The sequence below is a fragment of the Thunnus maccoyii genome, chromosome 7 (genome assembly GCF_910596095.1).
Source record: "Thunnus maccoyii chromosome 7, fThuMac1.1, whole genome shotgun sequence".
NCBI lineage: Eukaryota > Metazoa > Chordata > Actinopteri > Scombriformes > Scombridae > Thunnus > Thunnus maccoyii.
The window spans coordinates 21784570-21808597 of record NC_056539.1 but is presented as its reverse complement, the minus strand read 5'-3'; the positions used below and the strand labels follow the sequence as shown (position 1 = coordinate 21808597).

The following is a 24028-nucleotide window of genomic DNA, read 5'->3' as shown; positions in this document are numbered from 1 at the left end:
AAGGAATTAGTAAATATTCTGCTGCTCGATCCTGCAAATGACCTACAAAGACGAGTCTTTCAGAGAAACTGAAGGTCAAGATGAATCAGCTCCTTCCCCTTCCCTGATGCGACTGTCCAGCCTCACAAAGTCAAAGTCATTGTGGCCTAAATTCAAAAGTCAAACAAGAAGTTGCTCTCAAAGAGCCAGAAAAGTTAAAACCTAAGAGTTTACCAGTGGTAAACTCCTGTTGCTTTAAATTTAAAATTTTGGATGAATTTTTATGATTTAATTTCCTCGTAGTTTATTGTCTTTGGAAACTTTGGGGTTTTGACTAGTTAAAAAGACAGATTAAAGAATTGATGAATATCAGCAATCCCTCCTGTAATTCTAACCTGTTTGTGTTTGTTTGGTTGTTGCACCAGTTTGAGCCTGGATTGTCTCCCATCACGTAATAAAATCAAGAATTACTTAAACTTTGAAAATGAAAAACTTAATTTTTTAGTGTTTAGGTGTCTAAAGGTGAGAAAGAGATAAAGCAGTATTTGCCTCACTCTTCAAAGCTCACTCCTCTGCAGCAGCTGTATGTCTGTATGGAGTATGCCATACTCTGAGCATTAAGAAAATAAGAACAGTGAAAGAAAATGTGACTATTGTTTTGAGAGTTGTTTCTTTCCTCATTGAAGTCAAATGCAAGACGTGAATTGCCACAACAAAAGATATCTACTTGATTTGATTCATTTGGACGGTTGAAGCTTCATATTAGCCCAAGATGAACTTTTAAATACATTTTTGCACAGAAGGAGGACTGTGGATCATGATAAGTGCATTATGATGGGATCTTCTGATGGTCAGTATGAACAGGAGGAATTATTATGGCAAGAAAAAACTTTCACTGTTAGTTTTGGCACCTGACTGTTGTTTTAGATAGACTTGAAAAACTGTGAACTCGTCTTTTAAGGCAGGTGTGTTTATATTTTAAGGTCATGTTGATACAACCTCTTATCTCCAGCAGTGTGTATAGTGTTATTAAGTGTTTATTTGTCAAATAGAAAATAAATGAAAAGGGCCCGATGCAGAACAAAGTTCATCTGGGAGCCTGCATTAACATATAATTAACCAAAAGCACCATGATTTCAAAATAATTGATTTCAAGTGAGAAAATATTAGAAGAAAATCAAGCTACCTGTGATTTCAGAGTTTAACCGGTATCGACTGTTACAGTTCAACTTTTCATTCCGCACCTTTTTAAAAATGTTTAAATTTTTTATTGAAACTTAATTTATCATAACACATTTAATTTCATCACAGTCCAAATGTCAAACATTGTGAATGAAGTTTCATTAAGTCTTGTAACACGAAGATCGACGGACAATGAAATAAAACAATAATGATATGAGTACAGTAAAAAGATAAATCAAGGTAATTCTGTATGTTTTAAAAAATGTCATTATAATAATTGATTGTACATATACGCTTTTTGCTTTGAAGAGATTTTAGAGAGTTTAAAAAAATATGTGAAATCATGGAGGAACAGAGAGAATCATGGTAATTTCTTTGAAAAAACAACATGTGTGATTGTATTTAGAATCTGTGACCAATAAATGGTTTAATAAAACTTAAATATGACTTTTCATTAGAGCATCTGGAATAGCTTTAAAAACAGCAGCTAATTATCGATACGAGAGACAGAAAAGTTATAAATCAGTTTCTAAATAATTGGGATTTGTTTTTGCACAAAATCATTCAATCGTTTTTAATATTCATAACTATGGATGTATAAAAAGCTTTCCTCATACATTCATGGTTATGAATGAAAACAACCTGCCGTAACCATGGAAATATGAAGAGAACCGTAACTTGCCTGTTGACGCGCTCAGCTCTTGCGTCATATTTGCGCGCCGCGCTGCAGCAGCAGCGGTGGAGGACACATCGAGCATGGGACACCTGAGAGTTCTATTTATTCTGCTCGCCTCGTTAACCTGGCACCATCTTTTAGGTGAGAGACGCGTAAATTATTCACGCACAGATGTCGGATTAACGATCTGCGTGATTTTCATTTACTGCTAACAGAAGAAAGAGCTGAAAATCTGCAGTCAGTTTGAATGAAGTCTGTTTACAATAGCAACTGCAGCCACCTTGGGCTTCATGCAATGGTTATCTGGGTTGCAGTGTTTCTAAAACAGCTGTATAATACATATATCATGTAATATATAGTATATATTATATTATTTATATGAAAAGGACACCGGGTTGTTTCAGTTTCAAACCATTTCATGTCTGGACTGTGTAAATGTATCAACAGGAAGCTAGAAAAGTTACTAAATAATGAGCCATTGCATTGCTACATGTTTTAAAATATCTTTTTGCAAAGGGCTTTTTTTTTTTTTTACAAATGAATGAGCCCACATTGGATCCTTATGTCTGGAAGAAATAATTAATCAAAACTGGCTTAAAAGGCAACTGCTGGGTGTGTAATAAATCAAATCATTCATTACTATCTGACATAGAAAGGACAGAATCAGTTTCATTTGATGGGAATTAATTTTTTTTAATACATTTTGGTGGTTTTATTATATAAACTTGAAAAGATGGGTCTGTTTATGGAATAATCAGTCTCTTTTTTATGTCACCACATTACATATTGTGTAGTTTATTATTACATACACACGACATATTGTGTTTTTGTTTGTATATATTTGTCTTTGGTTTGGTTTATTGCCAATATCCTATTATATTTATGAAAATACAGAGTGTCACACTTTGTCAGGGTTGTAACAATAAACTTATTTCCACTCTTGTCTCTGGTGTTTTCACAGTTCACCAACATTTATTAAGAAAGAGACAGGCTAGTCTGACATTAAAAAATATTAGAAAATAGGAACTAAAAATCTAGAGGATTAAATTGTAAGTGAAAGACTTTTGACACTTTCTTGCTTTGCCTTATTATGTAATCACCTTATGGACTGACATCTTGCACAGTAACAGTAAACTCGGTGTTTGCTTGTGTTTCAGGCGCTGCAGGTCACTCTCTGCCTGCTTGCCAAGACCAGCTGGAGTTTAGGTGCAGCGATGGTTTCTGCATCCAGAGACTGAGGGTGTGTGATGGACACCCCGACTGTGAGGACGGATCAGATGAACATAACTGTGGTGAGAGCAAAGTTGATACTATGATATCCCTAAACCATTCACACACACACACACACACACACACACACACACACACACACACACACTGGTTGAGGTTTCATAAGCTCTCACAGTGAAAACAAAACAGAACTTAACTTTAGGGAAAGTAATAATTAGAGGAAGAAACATCTAACTGAATAATTAATTGGTGTTTCTGAGTAAATTTGACAATAATTAAGGTAAATGCAAAACTGAAATCATCCAGTTCTGACATACAGGTGAAGCTGATGAAGTAAATGTGACTCTTAAGTCCTCTAACAACAAAAATATGGTGCACTGCATAAAGGCTGCACTTTCACTAGCTTAAAATATACCTAAAATTGAAATAATTAACACACTGAGTGCCAGCTCACTGACTGTCCAGATCAAAGGTGACTCCCTGTGATTTTCTGCTCAATGGCATCACCAACACAAATCACCATGTCTCATTATTGTGTACTACAGTTTATGCGTTTTCACCCACCATTGTTATGTTACTTAACATACAGTATTGTGTAATAGTTTCAGCTGATTATGATGTATTTTTAAAGTGTAAGCACATTAATTCTGCCTTTGGACTGTTTCTCCTTTTTAAAGCAGAAAACCATGAATGATGAATATTACCATAAATTTTTTCAGAAAAACTTAATTTTAAACAAATAAATCTTGATGTAAAAGTTCGTCTTTGTCTTAATTTCCAATATTCTGGGTATACAGAACCTACTTATTTTTTTTATACTACTTATATTTACTTATATTTTTTTCAAATTTGTATGCTGCAAAGACATTTTCTGATACTGTGTGGGAAAATGCCTTTGCAGATTTTTGTCTTGTAATCCAGTTGAAGTCATTAGAGACTCTGACATTGAATTCCAGAGGGATTTGTTGAACCGTAAGCTGCATAAAGTTTGCAAATTAAAACCTCGCAGGCGAAAGTTTTCTAAAAGGATTTACAGTGATTTGCTTGAGTTAAACATAAATGTGAGTAATGCCAGCAGGGATGAATATTGGCAGTGTTGCTTTAAGGATACAGACGTGAGACTTCGACCTAGAAATCTCCGGTTTGAATGCGGGCCAGGAAAATGCAGAAAGTGAACAAAACACACCTTTTCTTCTCAGATGTGCAGGACTCAGCAGCAGCGGACTGTTTGTACCGAGTTTAGAGCAAAAGATTAAATGAAAGAGATTTCTTTTCTCATAATATCAAGTTATATGATTGAACTGATAATGATCTACTGTTGCACAACAACTGTGTGTGTATTACAGTAGCATAGTGTCAAACTAGTGGATGTCAATGCAAAATATTAAGATCTAACATTTTGCAAATATATAATTTATTTGGGTAACCTGCCTACAAAGATAACTTTTTACAGATTTTTGTATTTATTTGTTCTTTCTTAAGTCTACCTTTCATATTTTTATATCTGTATTTGGATATCCTGTAAATACAATAATCAAATTGAGGACTGCAACTAGCAGTAATTCTCATTATTGATTTATCTGCTGAGTAGTTTCTCAATTAATCGTGTTATCTATAAAATGTCAGACCCCCAGCAGAGGGTCATGTCCTCAGATGTCTTGTTTTGTTGACCAACAGTCCAAAACTTGAAAATATTCAGTGTTTTCCATCAGATATGACAAAGGAAAACATTAAATCTTCATATTTGAGGAACTGGAAGTTTCTAATTTTTTGAATTTTTGCTTAAAAAATGGCGGTTATTAGATTATCAAAATAATTAATTGACTTATAAAATTCACTCTGATGTAACCTAATGCTTAATTAAAGGTGCAGTCTGTAGAATTTAGTGGCATCTAGAGGAACTGGACTTGGAATATACAAATAACGAAATGAAATATAATATTCATAAGTATGTTATAATTAGTGTATAATCCCATTAAAATCAGAATTGTTGTGTTTTTGTTACCTTAGAATGAGCATTTTATATCTACATAGGGGGCGGGTCCTCATCCACAGAGGCTGCCGTGTTTGTACAGTAGCCCAGAACAGACAAACAAAACACTGGCTCTAAAGACAGCGTCCTACATGCTTGGAAGGGATATTCAGTTGGTTGCAATCTGCAACCTCACAGCTAGATGCCACTAAATCCTACACATTGGTCCTAATAGAGGAACACTAAAATCTGAAATGCTCTGCTGAAATCAGACTGAAGACATTTTTTTTAAAATGATCAGCTCTTTCCAAGTCTTGGGGTTATGTTAAGATGTAGGAAGCTTGAATATTTCTGGTATTTCTGACAAAAGCAGGTATGTCACCAACTCTCTGAACACTCGTTTGTAGAGTTCATTCAGATTGTATTTGTTGAGCCTTTTGAGACTCATTAAGGGCTGATTGATTATTGCTGTAACTGTTGAAACTGTGACTCCTCGCAGGTCACCTGTGGTGTAAGAAGGATGAATTTGCCTGCAGGAGCAGCAGACGGTGTATACCTACACGTTTCTTTTGCAACGGTGTGGACGACTGCGGTGACGGGAGTGATGAAGCTTCCTGTCAGAACTGCACCACTGGTTTCTTCTCCTGTGGGCCGTCTGACGCCTGCCTGCCCAGACGCAAACTGTGTGACGGGCGGATGGACTGCAAAGACGGGCGGGATGAGACTCAGGAGATGTGTGGTTTGGCTCGGCCGCGCTCACAGACCTCTTCCATGTGTCCAGCATCTCAGTTTCAGTGTAGAAATGGGAAGTGCATCAGCCAGAGCTGGAGGTGTGACCACTCAGCAGACTGCTCTGACGGCAGCGACGAGGACAACTGCGGTGAGTGATGTACGAGGGCTGCACGTTGTTGAAACTGAAATATTGAAATTGCTGACACAAAAGAAAGAACATTTTTAGCCAAGGTACTTATTGGCTTTTATAATACCAGGTGCACAATGTGGCACAAATATTTGGACAAACTTGTCCACAAACTTTTGTGTACTTCTTGTTTAGGGGTGTTTGTTAATGGTTTAGATTAAGTCTCTTCGACCCCAATAAGGGAACTTTTAATGCTACAGGAAACAGTGATATTTTAGAAAATAGTGTGTTTTAGAGCTGAAAATTAACTATTTTGATAATTGAATAATCATTTCAGTCGTTTTTTAAGCAAACATGCTGAAATTTTATTTAATTTAACTTCTGAAATATGATGATTTAATGTTTTTCTAGTAAAATAAATATATTTGGGTTTAAGACATTTAAAGACATTTAGACACATAACCACTGGCTTTGGGAAATTATAACAGGCATTTTCACAATGTTTTGCCAAATGAATAAGTCATCAATTGAGAAAACAATCTGCAGATTAATTGTTGAAGAAAATAATTATTAGTTTGCAGCCCTAATGTGCCTCCAGTTTTGTGGTGACAATTGTAGGGAGACTCTTATCTGTTTCAACATGACATACCACTGTGCACAAAGCATGGTCTATAAACAAATAGTTTTCTGTGTTTTGTCATCTAACATCCACTGTGAGCCAGGCCTTATCGCCCAACATCAGGGTCTGACCTCATTAAAGGTACTGAAACAAACTAATTAATGTGTCGTCTGACCACATCTGAAGGCAAAAATGTTTATATCTCTTTATAATGGCCACATATGAAAATGAGGGGAAAAGCCAGGTCACCCTCGCCGGGGAAGGCGCAATAGTCGTTTAAATTGGGATACAGATTACATTTTATATACACGAAAAGTGACAGAAGTAATTGTGTGAAGAATTAAAACATGTTCAAATCAAAGTCACAGAAATTGTTTCAACAAAGTCCCCCCAATTCCAATGTTGGAAAGATGAGGCGTTAAAGGGTTTCAGATGCTGTTTGACCATCTGACAAGCACTTTGGTTGAAGTGCACTGACACCTTATTGCTCTTGTGGCTGAATAAGAACAAATCCCTGCAGCCAACATTTTATCAGATGCCCTCAAGTTCAGTCCTTTGTTGCTGATGTCCTGTTAATCAGCCAGCAGAGGGCGACAAAGCACTGCTCTGAAAAGCTTGTAGCGTCCTCAGATCCGGTGATCAGGCTCCTCCACTGGTTTACAAGTGTTACAAGGTCATTAGGTTATCTCTGGCTTCTATCTAACTGGCAGTCAATCATTAAGTCCTTTTAATTGATCACTGGGAGTGTTGTGAAATTCTAGTTGATGAAAGGAGGGTTGCGTTTTAACAGTCAGTTGCGGCTTAGTGGTTGTTAAGGAAAAGATGACTGGACTTGCTGTTTGACCTTGAAGACTATTCATTCATCAGCAGTCACAGAGAGGACACATGTGTGTTCTTACAGTGATGAGGTCAGAAGCTTACAAGTATAACATCTAACATCAAATAAAAGCTTAAAAAGGATGTTGGAATCAGTTAAAATCAGCTAAAATAAAGCAGCTTTATTTTACACTATTACAAGTGATTATATAATGTCCTCATAAACACTCTGTACTCTCATCTCTGATTACAAAACAAATGCCGGCAGTGTGTAAAGAGTATCTACTCACTATTAATCTACCAAATAAAACGTGCGGTCATTCAAATTATACATTTGCTTTTAACCAAACATTTCTCACTCAGCTGTTTTGTCATTTTTTCTTGTTATTTCAAAGCACTTCCAGATTTTAGGAATATTTATAAAGACTTTTTATACTTATTTGTTCTGAAATGCTGATAAACATCTAATACTATTTGTCAAGGTCAAAGTAAACTTTATTATTCCAGATAGTGAAATTTGGTTGGTCAGTACACAGCACAGTCATAAAAACAAATATAAATACAACTGTATATATGTAGTCCCCCCTTCCATCCTCCCAACACACACACACACACACACACACACACACAGCACTTCCAATCACCATCGCTGTAGCATACGCTGACACGCACACACACACACACACTAATGTAGAGATGAGTTAATGTTTCATATTCAGTGGACTATATAATGAGAAACAAACTTTGCATCGGCATTACAATAAACTAATAAAATGTAAACTATGCAAGTGTTGCACAAGGATTATCACTGCACTTAGCCCCAGCCAATATACCATCTTATCCTATGTTTTGTACTGTCCCTCTCAATTATCAATCTAATTGCTGAAGGAACAAAAGACTTACTAAATCTGGTTGTTCTTATTTCCCTTTGCAGAATCCTTTCTTTGCCCCGATAGCTTATCTGGAACCTGTTGCGTATTTACTGAGGATGAATCCAGCCTTACTCAGGATGAGGTCTTTACACAACTTTACACACACAGGGACCTCCCTCACCTTCTTGATCATACACTGCAACTTATCTTGGTCTTGGTTGCGCATGTTACCAAACACACAAATCAGGCCAAAGGACAAGATGCTCATCAGGACAACTTTGTAAAACAGTCATCAAATATAACGATCAACATTAAAACTGTGCAATTTCCGTAAGAACATCCGCTGTTGCAGTTTGTTACGGAAATAATTTGTTTTAGGCAACTTGACCTGAGCTTGACTTTCCACTAAGATTATTAAAACACTAAATTATACAATATCATTTGTAAAAATGTGAGGTGTTACATCCTTCCAGTAGAGCTCCAGAGACTTAACTTCTGAGCAAAGTCACACACCCTTATATTGTCTGTGCGTCATCAGTAAAGATTAACCAAAGCTCCCTCGAGGGTTTCTAATGTGTCACTTTTTTATTGATTTTCTTCACTTATGACATAAAATGTTAACACCGCCCAGTGGTTATATTTCATTATGGGAGGAGAAACAAACTGAAACATATTTAAAACAAACTATAGGAATTAAAAATGATCAGTGTTCTGATTCGATAATCAGATAGATAGATAATTGGATGAATAGATAGATATTGATTTATTTACTTATGTATCATACTGCTGTTATTTTGAGCAGGATAGTTCAGCTTTTATCTTGGAAACAGTCTGTTTGACCAAAAAATAATAACTGAGGTCCTCTTAGTAGCTTTCAACTACACAGGGTTTGCAATAAGTGGCTAATAAGTGGATTTTGATGTAAACTACAATAATGTTATAGTAGTCATGAAAAACGCAGTCACACAGCACTTCACTGCGACACGTTACACATAAGTAAAAAATGTTAAATAATATGTTAATATAGTTGTTAAAGAAGAGCAGCTGCTTCTGTCTGGATCCAAACGTCGTGCCACATTCAGCCGGTGTCAGTGAAAATCAGTGAAATAACATCCTTCCTCACTGAGAAAACAATCTCACCATCAGGTCCATTTAGTAGCACTTGTGGAGCTTTCTATCTTATCACGTTTGCCTATTTGTCTTGAAATTGTAGATGTTTAAATTTCCGTTTTTTACGGACTTAAAAAGGACTCTTCCATATTGGTTCCAAATTGCTTGGAAAAAATTGAAATTTGAGCATCTATATTGCCAACTGTGCAAACTATCAGCCAAAAAGCGTATGTGTGCATGTTAATAAGAAAGAGCAGAACATTTTGAACATCATAGGAGGCTCATGATGTAGGTTCCTCCCTTATTTTTTCATGATACAATCAAATACATAAATAGCATCAATAAACTAAATATTTTGCAGTGCATTTAAGTGCTTTTTCCTGATATCATGTTTCATGTGACTGTGACGTAATCTTTAAGCCCATCTGAACACCATTTGTTATTTGAACAATGGGCTTTACGGGAACAAAGCCACTAAATATCAGCGTGCTTCCTTGTCTGTAACCGCTGATGGTGTAATGTTTCCTCTTGCAGATCAGGACGAGTGTCAGGTTAATAATGGAGGCTGTTCCCATCGGTGTGTGGACATGACGATGGGTTTCTACTGCGACTGCCCCGAGAACATGAGGCTGGTTGGCGACAGCCAGTGTGAGGGTGAGCGGCTGCTTGATGGGCTGCTAAATGTAGTTTTATATCACCGGCTACAAGGGTCTGTCCTGCCCTGTAGCACAATAATAATCCAGATGGGGGGGTCGAAGGGTTATTTTTAAAGAGTAATTCATTACTGGGAGACATTTTAAAATATTTTCATCACAAATCTGAAAATGTAGGTGTTGCTAGATGTTGAGGAATCCATTAATTTACAAATTAAACCCATTGTTGCGATTAAGTAATGGGAACTGGGCTTCTGTGTAGTATATTTATTGCATGCTGTGCCCCTGAAACTCCTTTCCAAGTATCTATTCTGTCATACAGAGGTTGACATGTGCCTGGAGAGCGATGTGTGTGACCAGCTGTGTGTTCACATGAATGGCAGCTTCAGCTGTGACTGCCACGAGGGTTACCAGATGACTCCAACAACCAGAGAGTGCAAGGCCAAAGGTGAGCAGTAAATGATCTGTGTAACTGGGAACCAGACAGACAGTAACATGCTCAATGTTTCACTTCCTGCAGAGATCCTGGGGGTGGGCTCAGGACCTTCCTGCTTGTATTTGTATTTGCTTGGCGCACAGTAAGGCTGGGTGACAATATTATCACTCATCAGCCTTCACTGGAATCACAATATGATGCAGTGATCATATGTTATCATTTTACAAAATTCTGTTCTTCTAAAAAGTTCATGTTTCCAAGCAAATTGCAATTAAAAACTAATAAAATTTGTTGTTTAAGTTTTTAGTTTGAGTTTCTTCTCTGATGTGAACAGTGGAATACAGCTCATTACATTGACCATCAATTTGACCATTTTATATGTGATTTTTACAGACTTTTACTATATTATGATGTTTAACGATTTCAGAAAAATGTTGTCACTCATATTGTTAAATTCATTTCAGCCATATTGCCCATTTGAAAATAATTATTAGTTGCAGCCCTATTATTTATTAGTTCTTGCCATGACGTGTCATCTAGTTCAAGACATTCTGATATTTATTTTGACCTTATCGTGACCAAACATCTCTGATTTCATTTTTTTTATCATACAAGATATGTTTGTTATTAAGGCACCTTGATGACGAGCCTGATATGGAAGATAAATGTGGAGGAGGAAGCATGTGACTTCGTGTATGTTTTTATTGAATATCACCATCATTCACTTCAGTCGCAGATGTCTCTAACTGGAATAATCTTTGTCTTGTAGTATGAGCAGCGCAGCAATTCTGAGATATTGAAAGCCTCCAAACAGACTCACTTAAACACCAATTTCTTAACGCGCATGTCTTTGGACACGCCGTAGTAAATCCACGTGGGCATTAGGAGAACATGCAAAGTCCACACAAAAAGGCCCCAGCTCTCTGTGGAAGCTGCCCCTCTGGTTTAGTACAGTTGTCCCTGCATGTGCCCCTGACGTCCCTCATTACACAACATATAGAGCACACAACGTGGTGAAGGGTTTGGTTCCCCGCTGGTGTTAACCTTACTAGAAATACATGCAGTCATTGTGTTGAAGTAAGAGCTAATAGTCATTAGAATACCTGTTTGCACATGACGTGTGTGTTATCAGTGGCATGTGGCAGGTTTGTTCAAGTTTGGGTGCACAATGCTGATGTTTGTCATGTACACTCGCACAATAATTCAAAGTGCCTCCACCTTACTAAATATTGACTAATTCATATAGTAAAGGTGGTTTGGCTGTACAAACACATTAGCTTACATCCATCACTTCACTGGAGACGTACTTATAGAAAAAGCCACCACATCCTCCTCAGGAGTCTGCAGTTTCTATTGTGTGATGTTCTTTTTATTGTGTTAGAATTCATTGTGATCATCAAGATTGTTTGATTTTTTTTATTCTTTTCTTTTTGTCTGATACAGTGCTAATATGATACCTGAGATTTGGTCCTGATGCCAAAATATGAACCTGGATTTTTCCACACTCCTACTGATAACATCAAAGTTTTACTTGGAGTAAATGTGATGCCTTTTTATATTCATGTTTATTCACCAGTGACTGTTTTTACATTGACTCATGGGCTGTTGCTCTCGTTTTACAGTTTGAAACAATTCCAGACATTTTAACTACTTCTTTTGCTTTTAAATCAACACTCCTCATTGCCACTCCTTTTAGATAATGTTTGTTTGAAAAAAAGTTTCATCACACCCTTATTATCTCTAATGATAACAAACCCTTGCATTGTTTTTTGTGTTTCCTTCCAGGGAACGAGGCCCAGCTGGTTTTCACCACTTCTAAAGAAATACAATGGATAAACATCACTGGCGCAGAGTCTGGGCAACTAACTTCACATTTATCAGGACTGGGGCCCGTGGCAGCCCTGGCCTCTGACCGCACACTGTACTGGGCCCAGCAAGGACGAGGATCCATATACAGGTAACGGTCACAACTCCTGCAGGAGGATATAAAAACAAACTGGAAGCCTTACTCAACCATTTTGCGCCGCTTATTTGGGTCTGGGTAGGGTGGCAGCGGGTTGAGCAAATTAGCCCAGACATCCAGGATCTTATAATCCAGCATCTTCTATCATCAGTATCTTTTCTCAGATGTACCTGAAATTCCTCCACAGGGAGACGTCACACGCTCAAACCATCTCAACTGAATCATAACTCCAACATACCGATTTAAAGGAAAGAACTTGGAGCAACATCAGCTTCAAAGATTATGATGATTATCAAGTCTGGACAAATAAACATAATGTTTAGGATATTAGTTAGTGAAACTTAGTATTTTATTCAATGCTGCAAATAAAGTATATGCTCCCCTATCTGAACAAACCAAACACTGGCTTATGCGGTAAAAGGGAGCTCAAAGACCTCTTCACAGAAGTCCCCTACAAATGCTTTGCTTGCTTCAGCTGTGACTCATTCCAGCCCAAAATCAAGAGAAGAAACTAAGATAAATACCATATCAACTTCAAATTCCAAACCACATTCAACATTTTTCAATAATTTACTTCATACGCCTTTACTCTACTCATCAGTTACATATGTACAGATACTGTATGGTTGGGCTCTTGTCAGCAAGCAAATGCATTAAAAGAAGTGGACAGCAAACGCTGCAGTAGGAGCCTGATGTCTGAAAGCACTTTATGAGTGGTTTAACTAATTTTATCCACTTGTATCTGCAACGTCATTTGTTTGGTCTCTGCCTGAAGCTCATGACTACAGGTGAGGGTGAAAATGTAAAAGGCAAATTTAGAGCTTCACCTTTATCGCTAAAATTCAGAGCACAGGATTAGAATCTGCTTTCTCCTGGAGTTCTTTAAAGTGATATTCCACCAAAAATATGTCTTTTGAGTATAAAACGTTCACCTTCTGTAGATTTGAAAGGTAGCTGTAAGACATTTTTTGTGGCTGTGGTGAGTTTGCATGCATGTTGCTTACAATGTGTTCCAATAGTGATCTGTTTTCATAGCAGTAAAGAAAAGTGTCAAAACATTCATAGAAACTTCTCAAACCTTTCCTGCAGCTTAATTCACTTCTTCCATGTTAATCTGAATGTTCAATATGTTTCTTACAAAAATATGGCTGCTTTTCTTCCAGTCCTCACACATGACCCTATTGAACTCATTAGCAGGCGCATGCATTGTGCATGCAGAGTTAAGATAAGATGTATCTTCATTGAACCCACATAGGGGAAATTCCGTTTATGACAAGGTTAACAACACAATTCATTTATAAATAGCGGCAAGATGTTGACCTTCATGTAAAATTAATTATATGAATAGAGTGAGTAGGTGGTTGAAATGGATTAAGATCAAAGTCTCACTTCTTCATCTGTTGTTTCCTGCCTACACTATTAACGGTTTCCAATAAAGTGTCAGGTATCAGTTTCTATATAAATCATCGTCTAATTAGCGCCGGCATGACAAAGAAAGTGAAACATAAGGTTCTTTGTGCTTTATTGTATCTTTCTTATAGCTAACTGCTAACTGTTCAGAGATAAGAATTTAAAGGATGGGCGCTGATATTTAATTCCGCTACCATTGTTTCTGTGTGTGGCTGCATGTACGTGAAACGCCATTCTCATTGAATCTGCAGACAAATTAAAAAAAAGTCAATTGAAGTTTAACATTTAAGGAATATAAGATTTTAACCAACACATTTACAACGCTCAAACAAAAACATTTTACAGCAATCCAAGTTTTACAGATAAAGTATAGGCTGTTGTCTGTCATTATGTTGCCACAGAAAATTATCAGAAACATTGTCAGTAAGAGAAAAGAAATGTTGCAAGTACAAAAAAGGAGAGTTTGCACACCCATCTCTATCAGAACTGTTTCACACTGAAGAAGGCATAGCTGAAACGTCCATGTTTTAGCCCTGTTGTGCTGAACATGGGAGCTGAAATTAAGAGTATCCTGATAGATTTGGGTATGCAAAGTCTCCTTTTCTCTCCCAAACCAAACAATGAATCAGTTAACTGAAAAAAGAATTACTACTTACTTTAAATCCTCTGATCCTATGCCCCCACTGTATCAGATAAGAAAACCTGGTTGAACCAGGTCATAATGGAAATGGATTAATTAACCCACTAAAGATGGTGTCACTGTCATCGTCAGCTTTTGGATGGATTGGGTAGAGCTTATCTTTGGATTCATATATGTTCCTTTCACACCTGCATATTTTTAGGATCTCTATGGACGGAAAGCTGCAGGATGCTGCATTGGTGCTGAAAGTTCAAGGTTCAGTGTCGGGTCTGGCTGTGGACTGGATCCACCAGCTCCTCTACTGGACCAGTATGGAGGTTGATTCTGTTAACGTCGGCCTGCTGGATGGCTCGGCACAGCGTCAGCTGGTCACAGGACTAGACAAGCCTTCTGCAGTGGCAGTGGATCCTCTACAAGGGTAGGAAGGCCCAGCATTCACGTTTAGTTTCATTTACAACTAACAGCATCATCAAGGAGGTTCATGCTCAAAGTGCGTCAGCAGGACTAATAAATGTATTGGCCGTGATGTCATATTGTTGCATCATGATCTTTAAATTACAGATGGTGTTTACAGAAGGCTTTTCTCCAGGTTTTCAAGCTACTACAATGCCTGTCATATATGCACAAGAGGTTGTTAAACACAAGACTTATGTGTATTTATCTAGGGAGGAACAATGAGTAACAATAGATTGATACATCAGTAGTATCCTGTTCCTTAGAGGATAATATTACCCAATGTTAAAGTGGCTATAATTGCTATTTTTTATAACAATATAAATGACTAATGACAATGTATAATGTCAGAGGCATCACCTGACCACACAGCTCCCACGAGTTTCCACTGAAAAGCCACTGTACACCTCCCTGCTCAGCACCAAACAGCAGACACACTCAGTTAGCAACTAGCTGGTGAACGTAGTGGAGCATTTAGCAGTTAAAGAGACAGATATCTCCCTCAGGAATTAATAGAGACCAAAAATAGAGCTAAAAGAGAGTGAATATTGGACTAACAGTCACCAGGTGGACAGAAACATGAACAGAAACAGAAACTGTTTCCCACATGATCAAAATGAGTGATAATGTTGCTCCGTAGCTGCTGGATGTGTAAATAAGCAACTATTTGCTAAAAAGTGTCGCACATCAACTCAAACGTTGATGATATGCCAGGAGTTCAGTCTAGAGTTTTGAACTAAGGGAAGGGAAAAAGTATAGTCCGAATAACTTCCCTGTCCATTTGTTAAACCAGTGAGCTTCTGCTATTCTTTACTCAGCTGCTTTTGTTTTTTTGTTTTTTTTCAGGCTGCTCTTCTGGGCAGAGTGTGGCAGATCTCCAAAAATTGAGAGGGCGAGTTTGGATGGCCTGGACAGGACGGCTCTGGTCATTTCCTTAATACACCGCCCTGTCGCCCTCTCTCTGGGTAGGCTCTCGGATAATGTTGCAGACAGTTTAAGATCTTTGTGGGACAAAAGGGGAACAAAAACAATCAGAAGGCTTTAAAATCAGCATTTTCATAATCTATGTGAAACTATGTGAGTCATTCAGAGTAATCACGTTACCCTCTAAAACGGGAACAACATGTGTCTGTATGTATTAATGTCCAGCTGAAGTTGAGGGTTGATTGCTTTCATAGATAACTTAATTTTTGAATATGTCGAGAAGGCCCTCAATGCAGCAATTCATTGTGCCTGGTCATGTGTTCATGTGTGTTTGTTTTTGTTTGTTTTTTCCTTTTCTAGATTTGCCTCGCCAGCTGCTGTACTGGGTTGATCAGGGAATGAGAAGCATCTCCAGAGTAAATTTAGAGGGCCGTCACCGTAAAACAGTGGTCGAGTCTAACGGTTATCTGGACCGGCCCTTTGGACTGGCTGTGTTTGAGGTAAAACAATCACAATTCAAACTTGTGATAAAATACCCAGTGCATTGTGGGACAGGTTTTAGCCACCTACGAGCTTGAAAAATGAATAAACACTACTCACACCATCATTTCCATAACTTTGTAGATACAGAAGTAAAAAACAGATTTTAATTACTTATAAATTCTGTGTAAAGATAGTCACTGACAACATAATTTTGCTGTTTTTCTCCATCTGAATATCTGGAATGTCCTCTGTCTCTCTGTAAGGTTGATATCAGAGAGTTTTATCTACTACCATAAAGGTGGAGTTTTGAACGCTAGTGGACCTGGTTTTGATGATCGGGTCCCACTTGTGCTCTACTGTTCCACATTCCTGCCAACACATGTAATGCAGGCATGGTGCGTGTGAGTCATGAAGCACAAAAGGAAAATACCAAAAAGATGAGACATGTCAAACTGGCAGACTAATGGTTGGAAAAGTGACCAGTTGATGCACGTTGTCCTGCACGTCAAAATCAGCCAGCGTGATGATAAATGACAGTGGTATTTACCTCACAGGTTGATTGTGCTTATCAAACAAATGGGGGGGGGTATATGAGGTCCATTGGTTGGTAAAAACAAAGCGATGCACCAGCAAAAGGCAGGGAGGAAGAACTGCTAACAGCAGTAATTGCAGTCCTGCTAAGTCTGTCTGTTCTGCTGCAGGGTTTTGTATACTGGAGTGACGAAGTTACGCACTCTGTCTGCCGCGCTAACAAGCACAACGGCGTCCATTTCCAAGTATTGCTGAAGAATGCCACCTCCCCAGGCGGTGTGGTCATCATTCAGCCCGTTCTACAACCAACTGGTATGACCAATCAAATAAGATTTCTACAGAATTAAAAACCTCAGATGTTGCTAATCTATGAGGAGTTTTGCCTTCAGGCACGCACTTTATTAAAGGTGCAGTAAAAGCAAACATTTTATGGTCACCTTGCAGTCAATGGTTCCTCTCATCTAACAGTGTACTCTGCTGGGCTGTAGGGAAAGCTGCATGCGGACGTACCGGAACGGTGTGCCAGCACAAGTGTGTCGTCGACCTGACTTCTGAGACTCAAGGCTTCATCTGCACCCCTTCAGAAACGGGAAAAAACAGATCTCAAGAAAAACCTGCCATTTCTCGCACTGTTCCTGCTTCAGCTTTAACTGATCCTGCGTTTGCTGGAATCCTTTCTCTTATCAGTAAGCTTTATGATTCATAATCAAATATTGATGTAATTTCAACACTCAGATTTCCCTTAAGTTGTAATTCCCGGTTACTTCCCGACATAAGTTTGATTTGACTTTTATATGTCTCCTGTGGGAAACATGACATCACTGCACGGTGATGTCGCAATGGTCACTCCCAGCTGAGTCATACACATTTAACAGTAAGCATCTGTAACTGTGCATGCACAGTGGTAAAGAGCCACACAGAACTGAAGGCTAAAAACATAAGTTTTCTAAATCAAACATGTGACAAACTGCAAATATTTATACAAACATGTCCACAGACAACCAGTTCTTGTGATTTTGAGACTGACAAATCCTTCAAAATAGGGCCTGTCTGTATGTCTTCAGGCTTTATTTAGTGTCTCTGGTTTTGAGCTACATATATATAAATATTTACTTGCCTAATTTATCATGAAAAGCATATTTGAGTATCTAAAGAAGTTCTCTATAAATAAAATATTTTATTACTATAAAGATGTATATGTTTTCTAAAATATCCGACATTTGTGATTTGGATGGACTTCCAGTGACTGTGTTGCAGCTTTAGTCATTCATAGCAGGCCCCTGTTTATCCACTCAGAGGAGGTAAGGGTGAAGGGTGTGTCAGGCAGAAAGCTGACGTCAACCCCTCCATCGGGTCTGCAGAAGCTCCAGGAAACGATGAAATTCTTGCCTGTGTGTTTCCCAGTGTTCCTCGGTTTGCTACTGGTGGGAATGGCTTTGTGGTGGTGGAGAGAGGAGTTCCGGCCTTCCAGGACTCTGACTGTGCAGAGCTTCTCCCTCAAAGAGTCCCAGGACCCGCTCATCCAGCCTGCACCCACGGGTCCAAACACATGTCTCATCAAGGCAAGAGATGTTTGTGCACTCGCACACACACACGCACACACAAATGCAAACACAGGCTCCTTCATTTGCCTTCAAAGAGGAGATAACATTCATTCAGTTGCACATGTGCCCACTTGAGATACAGTGTATAACTGTCACAGAGGTGTTGATTTTCCACTTCATGGCTATTTTGGTAGGTTGTGTTTATGTGGCAAAATCTGACACTGGAAAAACATCACAGGCAAGTTTCATGATAAAAGAAGTCGTCTTGCAACAGACTTTTAAAAATAGACATCATGACTATGTCTCCACAATGTCTTCCTCTTTGCCTCTAATACCCTACTATGATAGGAAACGTGCATTGAGAGCAACACTTAACGGACAGGTTCAGTTTTTCAAGTCTGTCTTAAAACAACAGTCAGGTGTCCATATGAACATTGAAAGAGGTTTTCCTCGCTGTAATCATTCCTCCTGTTCATACTAGGGATGCCACATCGAGGAAATTTTCCCACCGACTAATAAACTCGTGACAACACCGGTATTACTGGTTACACTGGACATTTTACAAAATAAGACATTTGTCAATAACGTCCATCAGTAGAGCGCTTACTTTGATCTTTAACATAAGATTTTTAGTTTAGCTCTTGCCCTTATTTAAGAGTTAGTGACAGCGGGCTTTTGCTTATAGAAAAAAGCAAAACTACGGTATGGGTGGTAGGCAAGTAATCTGTTCGGTGTATGTCCCAACACCGTGTAACACCGGTAACATCGACCACCGTGGCAAGTCTAGTTCATACTGACTATTAAAAGATCTCCTTCAAATGTGTTTTCCATGTAGGTGGTGGGGGCCAAAACCCACAGTGTGTCCACACAATCATTCCGTGCTAAAATGCATTTAAAAGTTAATCTGAAGCTTATATGAGGCTTCAGCAGTCAGTCATTTACAGTGTGTTTAGCTATTTCTTCAGACAGTGTTTCCTCATTAAGCTGCAGTTTAGTGACAAAAAGAGGAACTAAAAGATTGTAACACTGAAAGTATATTAGCTGAATATGCACAAATGCTTGTATGAACTTGTGAAAGGTTAAAATGCATAGTGACAGTTAGGAAACAAGCATGAACGCTAGTGTAAGTCAAATTTTGAACTTTTTTAAGCTTTTGAACTTTAGAAGAGAAATTATGTTCAATGTAACATTATGTTAGTTGCAGGCAATCTTCTAACAGTATTAGTATCCCATATTAATAAAACCAATGCAGTCATCACAGTGTTCATCAGTCCAAAAAAAGGTAAAATTTGCGGAGATGCATGTTGCAGGAAAAGGCCACAACTGTTATGACAGTTGCCGCCCATATGTCTTCCTCACCCCTGACCTCACCCCCTGCCTTTTTCTCCACAGAGGTAGCTTTTAACAATAGAGGAGGAGGTGTGAAACTGTTTTTTATCGCTGATTAGCATCCTACTGATGCATCAGCCAAGTCACTATTATTGACTGACTTCAGTTTATATCCAACTGATTACAGATATATCAGTACTGTCAACTATGTCAGCTCATAAACTAATGAAATTAGTTTATTATGCCAAAGGAGTATATAAAGGAGAAATTAATTTAATGCTCATAATAAAGGCTTTCCCACACAACACACTACTTCTTTTAATGTTTATTATAGTTGTTATAGTTTCTTATATGCTGCATTTTTATATATTTTTTATCTCAACATTAATATATATTTGCTGTTTGTATTGTTGTTATTGTTTGAAAATAGTTGTAGTAGTAGTTCATTTTCAGGTGATTATACACTAATTAAAACATACTTATGAATATTATATTCCATTTTTGCAAAGTCTATTCCACTAGATGCCACTAAATTCTACACACTGCACCTTTAACTCACAAATATAAAAATCATGCCGGAAAATCAAATATCATTTGTACTCTACTTTAATTAGGTTTTCTTAAAAAGAGCTATTGTAGCTATTGTAGACAAACGTTGCTTGACTTGCTCCCATCAAGTCTTATGGCGTACAGTATGTCCACTAAGCCGTGTGTTCTCCGTCACCAGGAAACTCTGCTTAAGCTGGACGGTGAATGAAGAAGGTGTGACACAGATGGTCAGCTGACTGTGCTTTGTCCAGTGCTGTCTCGATCCCCGCTACGACCTCACGGCTGACATGAGAGCAAGACAACAAAACAAGTTCATGACCCTGTCGTGTCCCAACTGCCTCATGTAGTTAAGGTCACTGAAGAAATGATGTGTGATGTGGTAAATCTTAGTTCAGATGAGGGGAAAGGTTTTCACACAGTCATTTCTGTTGTACGTACCTTCAATTTTGAAGGAATATTACTTTCAGCCCAAGTGGCCTCAGATTACTTCTGGTTGTGGATGATGATGATGATTCATGTTCACTCTGACAGCTGTGAGCATAATTGAACAAGAATACATCTTATTTATTATGCTTTGAATATCAGTACAAATAAACTAGAATTTTTCACCTTATTTCATTTTTCATACCCTCTTATCATTCATTTTGTTCGGATTACCAGTTGTGTTACAGCTGATCGTCTCTAAGACGATCAGTGGAAATATCCTTTTCAAATAGAGCTGAAACAATTAGTTGATTTCTCAGTTAGTTGATCGACAGAAAATTAATCTGCAACTATTTTCATAATTTCAAAATGTCATTTGCTGGTTCCAGCTTCTCAAATGTGATGATTATCTGCTTTTCTTTTTCTATTATGGTAGTAAACTCAAATATCATTGATTTTACACTGTTGATAAGACAAAACATTGATTTTAGAGACAAAACAGTCGGTTCTTCATTTTCTTAAGAAAAATCTACGTTCAACTGGTATGTTCATGGCCTTCAGAATTTATTAGTTAGAGACTGTGTTCGGTCAGAGAGATGTATTATTGCCTTGGGAATGTATTCTCCCCTTTGCTCAATCAGCAATCTGGAGTCTAATTATGACAGAAAAATGGAGAGTATCTGAGCTCTGGATTAAAGCTCTTAAGCTTTCCACGGCTGAAAAAAGGCAACGTTTCAGGTCTAAAATCAGAATTTGCCTGAAAACCTGAAAAATAAGGTTTTGACAGCTTTCAATTCAAAGCTCGGATAGTGTCCATTTTTTTTACTGCCTTGTTTCTGTTATCTTGCACCAAAACTAAATATACTGTAGGACAGCTTTGCACACAGCTACCTTTCTGCAATATGGAGTATATTATCAAAAAATTCAAGAGCTGGCTGTGATGATTAATTGATTCACAACTTCATGGTGTCTTTTTGCAGTCAAAAAGTTAATTTAAAAGTGGCCTTTTAATGTTTGATTGAAAGCAGTAGTAGGTTTGATTCTCACAGAGGCCATATATAATAAACACATGGAATTGTGGTATTGTGACCTACTTCTGATAAACCTCATCCATCAAAGGAGGTTACAGTACAGACGTCTTCATTGTTAACTCCAACATGTCATTCAGTAATTGTTGCAAGAGACGTTCTACTCTTTTTTTTTTTTTTGAGTCTTTGAACGTTGAAAGGATTGAGCTGGTAGTGAACCATAGTTCATATTAGTATTAATATAATATTAATGCTAGATAATAAATAGAGGAATAAAGGTTGGCTTGTTCAATGGTTACCGCTGTACGTTGTGTGTGTGTGTGTGTGTATGTGTGTGTGTGTGTGTGTGTGTGTGTGTGTGTGTGTGTGTGTGTGTGTGTGTGTGTGTGTGTGTGTGTGTGTGTGTGTGTGAACAGTGTCAGCGGTTGCGGGTTAGCTGTTTTTATGCTGTCTGGGAACTGGTGCTGCAATGGGAACAAATACGCGTTTTGTTTTGTTAAATGGCTCCTGCTGACTTGTGCACAGAGCCTGCTTGTTATAGGTGTGAATGTTTGTTTGATTGCTTTGTTTGAATTCAGTATTTTTGTGTTATTTTTGTTTCAAGGAAATCCTCTGTAGATATAAAAATCCATTGAGAAATACTTCTATAAGTGTGCTGAACCTGCTGAGCTTTGTGGTTGGTATTTATTTTAAGAGAGTTTTATTTATTTTCTGGTAGAATTACAGTTATTGCATCACTGTATTTGTACCACGGATAAAACTGGCTGTAGATTAATTAAATAAAGTTTTTTTTCTTTCTTACATGCTTCTGTCCAGGTTTCATTTCTGAGTCCTCTCTTCTCTGCCTCTGAGTTGATAAAATCTCATCACATACAGAAAATAAAGTCTGTAGTTGATTAACCACTCTGTAAACTTGATTACCTGAATATAATCTGAGGTGTGAAAGTAAATGTACAACGTCATGTGCCACAGCAAGACTTTGTAGACCAGAGTAATGTCCTAATACTATTTAAGGTACAATAAATAACTTTTCACTGTCCGATTGCATAAAGTATGCTATGATTAATTTACCTAATACTGAGGTACTGTGTATAACACAATTCTAGCCCATATTCTGTTTCGAAAATGACGCATTAACCCCTCAGTATACAGAGGAGATTATGAGCCAGCTGTCGGAGCTGCAGCAATAACACATTAACTTCTTCCTCAATCAATATTTGCTCTGGCAATAGCAAATCATTCAATTGTATTTTATTTTCATGTGTATTTTATTCACATTTTTTAGTAAAATAAAAATATAATCAAAACTGTAAATCACCCCAAAACAAGGATTTAAGAGTATGAAACTGAATGAAAACCTGATCGCTGTCCCTTATTTATGCACAGTGTTATAAACGCCAGATAAGTAGACAAACCATGCAGAGGAAATGACAAGCACAAACAAGTCTGTCATCATGAAAATATTGGTTTTGTTGCCATGTTAACATTTAGTAGATATCTTTCTACCATTTTCTATCTTTCTTCCTGTTTCCTGGAGAAGCTTTGTCAGCAAGTTCAACAAAAACTGAGACTTTGGATTCAAACCATTGTGCTTTACTGTACTGTAAATCTGCACCATAAAATACATTTGAGACATGGATTATGTAGTTTTATAGCATCCTTTTTTCTGACCTTGTGACTCCAGTTTAAGGTAAAATGTGTAGGTTGTAAAAAATGTTGTTAAGTGATGCTACTGATGAAATAATTTAAGGGAAGAACATCTCAGTCTCATCTTATAGTGCACCACACTTCATAGTTTGCACTTTGGATGAACTCACATTGTATAACCTTGAACATGTAACCACCTCGCAAGTATACTCATTATTGTTTTTTTTGGCACTGTCTGATACGAAATAGAGAGTAGCTTCGCCTTGAACATGTAATAGTTCCTCAGGCGCGGTTGACAGCTTTGATGACACCTGGCACTATACCACACATACACATCCTGATACTGCCTCCCTCACTCCATGTCTATAAAATGCACATACGCTTTGTAACCAACATCAGTCTGCAATTACACTCTGTTGCGACAGTATACTGATCCCTTGCAAGGTTCTCATTAAAAGACAAAAAGACAACTTGGTTATTTGTCAGTTTTTTACTTTCAGATTTCCACCACATGGAACATTAACGTCTTTTAAGATTCTGGCAGACAACAGCACCTTTGACTACTGTCCAAAGGGGCCATCCTCCTAAGGTTTATAACGTAGATTTGGCGCACGTTTATGGATGAACGTTGCTATTTCCTCCTGTTCTGTTTCTCCTTTACTTCTGCATTCCCACAATCTCAAAATTCCAACATCCTCAA

The 24028-nt window shown here is 37.8% G+C and overlaps 1 protein-coding gene across 1 annotated transcript; it reads left to right on the top strand.

Annotated features, from left to right (window-relative positions):
• The first annotated feature begins 1867 nt into the window (after window positions 1-1867).
• Window positions 1868-22482, top strand: LOC121901089 (very low-density lipoprotein receptor-like). Its single transcript, XM_042417745.1, has 13 exons — window positions 1868-1978; window positions 2995-3129; window positions 5539-5919; window positions 9850-9969; window positions 10291-10416; window positions 12190-12361; window positions 14620-14835; window positions 15717-15835; window positions 16155-16294; window positions 16979-17120; window positions 17297-17494; window positions 18213-18370; window positions 20409-22482. Exons 1-13 carry the CDS (start codon window positions 1918-1920, stop codon window positions 20436-20438), a joined length of 1998 nt encoding a protein of 665 aa, XP_042273679.1. The 5' UTR covers window positions 1868-1917; the 3' UTR covers window positions 20439-22482.
• Window positions 22483-24028: the final 1546 nt, after the last annotated feature.

What these genes read in the sequence shown, in the direction of transcription:
- LOC121901089 (XM_042417745.1), top strand. Translation starts at nt 1,918, where the DNA reads ATGGGACACCTGAGAGTTCTATTTATTCTGCTCGCCTCGTTAACCTGG. An exon ending in AACCTGGCACCATCTTTTAG is followed by an intron (nt 1,979 to 2,994) that starts GTGAGAGACGCG and finishes CTTGTGTTTCAG; the next exon opens with GCGCTGCAGGTCACTCTCTG. An exon ending in GGACGAGGATCCATATACAG is followed by an intron (nt 12,362 to 14,619) that starts GTAACGGTCACA and finishes GCATATTTTTAG; the next exon opens with GATCTCTATGGACGGAAAGC.